This window comes from Telopea speciosissima, chromosome 8, assembly GCF_018873765.1.
Source record: "Telopea speciosissima isolate NSW1024214 ecotype Mountain lineage chromosome 8, Tspe_v1, whole genome shotgun sequence".
Lineage (NCBI taxonomy): Eukaryota > Viridiplantae > Streptophyta > Magnoliopsida > Proteales > Proteaceae > Telopea > Telopea speciosissima.
In genome coordinates, this window is record NC_057923.1 from 64,540,451 (window position 1) to 64,548,827 (window position 8,377).

Consider the following 8,377-nt stretch of genomic DNA (forward strand, 5'->3'; position numbering starts at 1 on the left):
GGAAACGTCCATTTGAATACTAATGTCAATGAGTTATTGCTAAATTTTGTGTGTTTACTGGAGTTGTTTGGTGATTTACAGCACTCCTTGTCTAAGGTGTTCATTGATTGAAGACATAGAGCAAAGTACATACATTGTTTATTTTGTTTTTGAATTTTAATAATTTGTCATAGGTTGTAAGTGTCCTTTGGGGTAAGGTAGACTAAATGTAATTAAGTTTCAAACAGTCATTTGTACAGGTAAACTTAAACTATTGTGGATCCTGTCATTATTTCATTGTTTTTAGGGATGAATGTTCTTCTTTTTTTTCTTTTTTCTTTTTTGGGTGGAAGTCTTAAGTCTTTTCACATCAATAGGTTAAAGGATAAGATAACAGAACAGGTTAAAGGATTAGGTAAATAAATTTTTTTTAAAAAATACTATATGTAACGGCGTTTTTTACTAAATGCCGCTATAGGATATTTTACCGGCGTTTATGTAAATATGTCGCAAATAAATCATAATTATACCAACGCTTACCAATATATAGCGACATTTCAAAAAAACGCCGTTATAAAGTATATATGGCGACATTTGTTAACAAACGCCGGTGAAAGTATACTTACACGGGCATATGGCATAAACGCCGCGATACATTTCCGGCGGTACATTTGACGACATATGTGCGGCGTTTGTAATAAACGCCGCTGAATCATATAGCGGCGTGTTTTTAAGCTACGGCGACATTTAAAAAACGCCGTAAAAGACGCCTTTTCTTGTAGTGACATCTCTACCATAGTAGATGTATTATGATAGTATCATGATAGTTCTCGTTGCCCATTGGCAATTAAAAGTGATGGCGCTTCAATTGCCCAAAGATGATGCTAGGAGGAGCGTTCTTCAACACCTAGACACAGGGGCGAGCAAAATGACCACCATATGATAGTCTTGTATGATAGTCTTGTATGTAGAGCCAAGGTTTCTGGGAGAAATATTTCTCATCTAGTCACTCATTATTTTTATGTATGAAAATTTTATTTATATATACAAGATATCATACCCTTTTCTTATGCATGACAAAGCATATCTACTCCATCAATTGTATTTTACACCTCACTGTGATGCTCCAGAGCTTCCCAAATATTTCTGGCTAAGATATGAAAAAAAATTATCACCAGAGACAATTCATGCATGTCTTATTATATATTGTGTGTAGCTTATAGAGATCACTACTCTTGCCTAGCTCTATGAGTATGAGGGCATATATGGGTCTCTCTCTTTCTTAAAAAGAGTTAAAAATTAAGTATGAGCTAGGTTGAAGTTGAACATACACCAACAATAATCAAGAATTTATCATTCTAGTTCTAGTTATGTGGTAGAGAAAGTGGTGCAAGACCGAGGAAGTTGGGGTGAGCTACTATTGTTACTACCGCTACCGCCACCCATGTTGTTGTTCTTACTACCGTCATTGCTCCGAGGTGCACCAATGATCGACGAGATTGCTGCGGCTAGCGCTGCTGTGAAATTAGGGTCGGTGGCTATAGCTGCGGTGACTGTCTCCACCATGGAAGGGTTTCGCTGCTGCCCCCCCAATTGCAAAGACGATGGTGGTTGCATTATATTCACAGGCAACTTAGGAGACATGAAAGTGGGTTGACCTGCTAGGAGTTGGGGGAACCCATGCCCATGCCCATGCAGAGGTAGAGGGAAAGGTGATGGTGGTCGTTGGAATGGGTGGCCATGGTGTGAGAAATTGTGATTATTAATTGGGGGATGGGTTAAGTCTAGGGTAATGGTGGGGAAAGGTGCAGAGGCAGACAGGGTTGCCATGGTGGTTGGATAAGGCAAAGGTGAGTAGAAACCTGAAGCAATATTTGTGAGAGATGATGATGATGATGATTCCTTGCTAGTGGAGGAGCCAGAGAGGAGCATCGTTGCTGCTGCGGATGTGGTGTTGGCCATCGCTGTGGCTGCCGGTGGAAGTGGATGGTTATGGTTTCCTTCATATGTTGTTATCAGAATGCTCTTGTCCTCTGCACATCTTTGCACCTGTTTTGTTTTTATCAGATTTTCATAGCCCTCCATTACCATATATACTATCAGAGAAGATCGACAATTGAAAAACTTAAATTACAATTATTTTTAATTACCTGCTTACGAACTGGGCATGCAATGGCCATGGTACAACGGTAGTAAGCACGAGGACAGGGGTTACCCTTTGCCATCTTTTGACCATATTTTCGCCATTGACATCCATCGCTTATCTGATCAAATCACAAAATTAATTAATTAATAAACTCCGACTAGTAATAAGTAATTAATGAACAATTAAAAGATGATTTTTCATTATGATTAATTACCAAGGGGGCATCAGAGCGTGCCCGTACAGAAACTCTTGCCTTTCGACAAGGGGACTGATCTGCAGGGACTTGATGATCCACTACTACTCCCTTATTCACCGGTGCCAATTTAGGGCTCTTAGGGAGTCCACCTGATGAACTAGTAGTAGTGGTTGATGCATGATCCGGTTCAGCCATTTCAACAAAAGATCGCTTCTTAGAAATGAGATCCATTTCATGATGATGATGATGATCTTGGTGGTGGTCCTGATTGGATATGACCACTGAAGGATCAATGTTGTTAGTCAATGAAACTGACTGCTCTTGGGTTGTCTCATCACAGTTTTCAATATTGTTGTTTGACTGATCAGAAGGCTCGTCGTGATCAATGTCTAGTGCACCAGAAGGACCAGGTTCCATCAACTGTTGGGCTGATAATGTTGTTGTCGATGTACTAGCTCCACCATTTCGTTCCTCCTTCTAATCAACAAAAAACCATGGTTTATTTAATTAATAAAATCACTCATGGTTATGAACCTATCTAGCTAGACATAAGAGTACACGAAATTACTGTACATTTTTTTTTGCAATAAAAAAAATTCCTTCTGTGTTGATGCTCATGCTAGTGTTCTCATTGGTCTGATAAAAACGTTTGAATAACCAAAAGGAAAAAGGTTGTACACACCGCTGTGGATCCATGTATATACAATGATGGTTTGATGCTTCCTTCCCATGCTTTAATTACATGTGAGTGGCGTATAGATTCCGGATCAGGAGTAGGGGTAAGGCGATCATTGCACTGCACCTCATTAGGAGGCTGTTACGGCTGCTACGGGCAGGCAAACCGTAGACGATCCAAATTCTCCCCTATACAATTCTAATTTGTAACATTTGGTTCTCTCTCTCTCTCTCTCTCTAATTAAAAGGAAACCCTAAAATTATATGTAGGTGTTACCGTAGACTGTAACATGCGCCGTGGTATCTTCGGGCCTCTCATTAAAATAAACATTGCCATTCAAATGATGCAGGGGAATAGTATAGTGTAATCCCAGACATTATCTTATATTATCTGATCTTTAGATGGTGTGAAATGGGTTTAATAAGGTTAGGGATTTTGAAAAAGGTAAGTAATATATATATATATATATATATATATATATATCGCAGATCCCGAAGTCACATTTTCTCATTTAAATAAGTCTCACTTTTATTTATGGAACTATCTCATATTATCTTTACTTATTATTAAACCTTACAGTTAAGGACCTCGAGATATACGATGAGAATATTGATTGCATAGGGTGTGGAAGTTTCGTAACATCTTCAGACTCAAGACTCCGGTCAGCTGCCCCACCTGGAATTTAGAAAAGTCTATGTACCACCACTCCACCAAGTACCACCTTTTTATCTTCTTATTAACAGTAATTTAGAGAGAGATTAAGGTAGTGTTTGGTGGTCTGTATTTTTGAAATGTATTCTAAGTCGATTTTACATTCTTGAGTAATAAAAACAACTATTTTAATCAACAAAAAAAAAATACGAAATTGACTTGGAATACATAAGAAATACAAGTGAGAATAATAACTCAAAGTCACCTGTTCAAGTCGATGATTCTCCTGTTTGTGCATTGCTAGAAGTAATTGAGTATGAAGGGTAGTATAATTTTTGGATATTTGATCCAGCATGATTCTTAGTTTCCCATTCTCGTCCTTGAGTCGTTCCAATTCCACTTGAAGAATGTTCATCTACACGTCCAATACCATGAATTAATTTAGAGATCATTATTAATTCAACAATTCATTCCAGCTTCTTGATTAATCAATATATATTAATTACAATAAGAAGAAATTCAAAAGAGATCGATGAAAACTACTACTACTACTACTCACTTTGGATGAAGACTTGGTTTCCATATTTATTGATGATGGTTCTTCTATATCAGAATTGAGAGTGAGAAGATTCAATCCAGTCTACATACATACAAGAAATCGAACACTCTTATCTCATGTTAATCGATCTAATCCAGTTTGAGATAATTATAAACAACTAAAAACTAATACAGTATGAATTAATGAATTAGGTAGATCATTAAATTAATTATATAGCAGCTTCAGTAAACTCAAAACAACAACTTACGTTCACGACCCGAGTATTAGTTGTGGATCCTTCTTTGTTGCCTTTATTGTCATGGGAAGACCGACTATTACTGGATCCGGAGACATCTATCCTCAGATGACGCTTATCAGAGAAGAAATCCATCTCTTGTATGGTGTGCCTTCCAGCATCTACTGAATTCTCGGTAAGCTGATTTGGCCGGACAAAGTTGCCGGCCTGGTGCAAGAGCGCCATCTCACGGCACTGTTCCATGAGTAAGCCAGCCAGAGAGAGAGAGAGAGAGAGAGAGATGAGGAGGAAAGCTGAGAGGGGAGATCAGCAGCTGGTGAGATAGATAGATAAGATGAGGTTGTCTCTCAAATTAAAAAAAAAAGGTCTTTGGGTCTTTAGCATTTCTAAGACGCTTGGGCAAAATAAGGGTGAGTGAGGGAAGAAGGGGAAGGAAGGAAGAAAACTCCAAAAGGAGAAAAGTAAGCGAAGACCAGCCGTTTTTTCCGCGGGACAAAATGATGTCAAGTTGACGTGAGATGACAATTGTCGCAATTTAAGAGTGGGAACGGGCGGCATGCGTGCGAAACGGATCCACCGTTTTGTTTCCGTCAACATCTCTTACTCTCTATATGTGTGTGTGTGTGTGTGTGAGTGTCGTGTGTTTCTAATGTTTTTGCTGTTTCGGTCTTACGATTTATTAATAATAATAGTAGTAACTTAAACTAACTATTCTGGACTTACTTGTGTGTAGTGGGTAGCAAGTAGTAAATATGTATTGTAAGAGTTGGATTAAACGGTCTTTCTAGTCACCGTTAGTTCTAAATGTACGTATAGTTTCCCACGTTTGAGGATTATCGAGATCCGGGAGGCAGGGGCTTTCCTCAGTTTCCACGTGAGCGTCTTCCCCGGTCAATGCAGTTGACGGCACGGCTCTCTCTCTCTCTTTTGCTGACGGTAGTTACTAGTTAGGGTTGCACCTGGCGGGTCCTCACCCAACTGTGGAATTAACCTAATCCCACCTTGACTAACCTGCTATGACACGTCATAGGACACGTCAACATCTCTTAAGGTGGAAGGAGACCGTCACTGAAGCCTAGGGCCCACTTGGCCCTTCTCCCATGGTGAGCTGACTAGTGACTGCTGACTGACTACAAAGAGAAACGCGCGCATTGGCTCGTGAGGCTCATTTCATCTTCTTATCGTCTTCTCGATATTGACTTCTTCCTTTCAATAGTGACAAGGAAAAGGAGGCAAATAATTACCCCAAAAAAAAAAAAATGAAATAAGTTTTTGGATTAAGTGTTCCTCCGCCCTATGGTAAAGTTAAATATCTTTTCCTCCGATGATACCAATGGATTGTAAAGAAGATATTCCTCTAAAAAAAACTTGAACCTTGATTTTATAATGAAAGGATAAAGTTTTCGGTCCACAGGTTGAAGTCTGAATATTTTTTCATCCAAGGTGATTGGACACTATGATTGGATTCTTAGAACAATGAATTACGGATGTCAATGAGGAACCAAGAATCAAATGTTGAACCCGATTCTTAATCGAATAATTTGAATCGATCCAGACCAAATTTAATATGATAAAGTTCTGGACTTGAAAATTTCATTAGAATTCGGTTTGGTTCGGATCTGGATTTACCCACTAAACCGAAGGATATAATTGAATCCGAACCAAATATTTGCCTTCAAAATTAACTTAAAACCCTAATAGTTTATTAGGTTTAGAGTTTTAATGTTTTAAGACTCTAAGTTGACGGTTAACCCTTAATGCCCTAAAACCTTAGACTCACTTACTCCTTAGTCCTTACGTCTTACTAAATACGAATTTCTTCATGATCACGACTTCTTCTGTAATTCTTCAATTCTTCACCTTTTCCTCTTTATCGCTTCATCTTCTCCAACTCTAGCAGTGTTACAGTGGCTTCATAGTCGATTCTCTATCTTCAACAACCCTGCAATTTCATTTTCCATGCAAGGTGGAGTTAATCTCTATAAGCTTCTTCTGTGCTCATGAGTCTTGAACGAACACAATGAAGGCCAAAGGTAGAGCTTATGGAATCATCTTTCCAATTCGATCTCCGTTTCATCAAACAAACGGGCCCTTAAGGAAAAATGTTTTATGTCAGGGAGCGTGGCCTATGCTAGAGCTCCCCTATGTCTATCTCTCTTTTCCCCTACAAAATGACATTTTTGCCCCTTGTTGGAGGAGGAGAGAGATAAACCAAGAGAGCGCTTTCGTTGGCCTCACTCTCGACATAAAACTATATTTATAATTAGGGAAAAAGATCACTACATGGTCACATGGCTCCTACACCTAAACATAGGAGCGTGCAAAAATACCACCCTACCCTACATGTAATAAAAAATCACATCTATGTTGATGCTTTTGCATGGGCTTTCATTGACTCCGTGCTAGTTCAAGTGCTACACGACCAAACAATAATCTCTTGCCCTTATAATTATTACGTGGATCCATGCCTTGTAAGTTGTAACTTATTTAGACCTTCTAGAGATTCTTTTTTTCCCCTCTAAAGGTTAGATAAAGATTACCCTAATCTTTTGATATTAATTATGTCCTTTCTATTTCCAAAAAAGAAAGATTGATATCAGTATCTTTCCTTCCCCGAAACTCTAATTAAATACATGGCACGAAGATGATCATGGCTATTTTTTTTAAAAAAAAAATTAGATATGCAAGGAGTGTTATCAACACTAATTTTATATATATGTTCATGTATCTCAGTTTCGTTGGTCAAGAGATTTTGAAAGTTTTGTGGTTGGTAAGTAAGAGGTTATCTGTGGACAGTAGACACTGAAAACCACAGGGACGGGAAGACGTATCCCTCACTCACCCCTCTACGATTCTACATTTAATTAGCCATCATTTAAGTATGATAATGATAGGGTGAGGGGGCGGGGTGCCTCTAGCTCTCATACTATAAAAATAAAAGGCAGGTCTAGGCGAGGTTTTCCATGTGAAAGATATCTAAATTGTCAATGAGGAAAAGGATATCTTCTACTCGTTTTCTCTTACGTAGTTGAAAAAGAGAGCTATAATAATAATAATAATAATAATAATACTTCTTCTTCTCATCCAATTATGTCAACAACGGCATCTCCCATGACCTATTGACCCTTCGCCGATCCTCCATCCAATCAAAAAATTATCCAAAAACCTCAAATCTTCCAACTTGTACACTTTCAAAAACCTAGACCATGTTGCACTTGCCCTTCTCATCTTCTTAATTTCCTTGTAATTGGTTGGGAGAAATTTGTTTCTAATAAGGAAAAAAAAGGGTTGAATGGAAATGTTTCCTTGTCTACATTTTTTATTAATATCCAAGTACTAAGTTAATAAAAAAAACTGGAGATAGAGAGAGGTTACCCAACGCTCTTCTCTTCTTCTTTATTAGAAATTAAATTGACAGAGGGGTGAACCGTTTGATGATACAATTCCACATAAGACTTTTTTTCTTTTCTTCTTTTTTAGTGAATGAAATAGGGGGAACAGACTTTAGAAGCTTTTTATTTATATATCGTGTAAGGAGGTTTTAATATAACAAACTCGGCCCCATGATATGACACGGCATTGTGGGACAATTCCGTAATTTGGATCCTCTATTGGTGCTGTAGTATTGGGTAGGGCGGTCATTGCGTCGCTATCTGTGTGACGATCCGGATCTATTATTTCGTGGTTCCGTGGATCAAGGCCTGCATGATTTGGTTTAAAAACGTATCATGTCAAATAAAGAGACTGAAATATATATGTGCATTGCATGACACATCTAATCTAAAGCAATGTAAGACTATTCCGTGGTTTTGCACATATAACATACGTTTTGATGGAAGACTTTTTTCATATCGAGTGGATCGAGTATCCCAAGATCTGATCGAACCCAAATGGGACCAGGTCTTAATTAATTGGCCAAAGTTGGATTTCTCCGG

At 38.3% G+C, this 8,377-nt stretch overlaps 1 protein-coding gene across 1 annotated transcript; it reads right to left on the reverse strand.

The window, feature by feature from the left end:
- Positions 1 to 1,347: 1,347 nt before the first annotated feature.
- Positions 1,348 to 4,610, reverse strand: LOC122672572 (probable WRKY transcription factor 47). Its single transcript, XM_043870032.1, has 6 exons — positions 4,455 to 4,610; positions 4,208 to 4,288; positions 3,914 to 4,063; positions 2,340 to 2,798; positions 2,130 to 2,243; positions 1,348 to 2,028 (listed from the first exon to the last, which is right to left on the reverse strand). The coding sequence occupies exons 1-6, from the start codon at positions 4,575 to 4,577 to the stop codon at positions 1,348 to 1,350; spliced, it is 1,608 nt and encodes a 535-aa protein (XP_043725967.1). The 5' UTR covers positions 4,578 to 4,610.
- Positions 4,611 to 8,377: the final 3,767 nt, after the last annotated feature.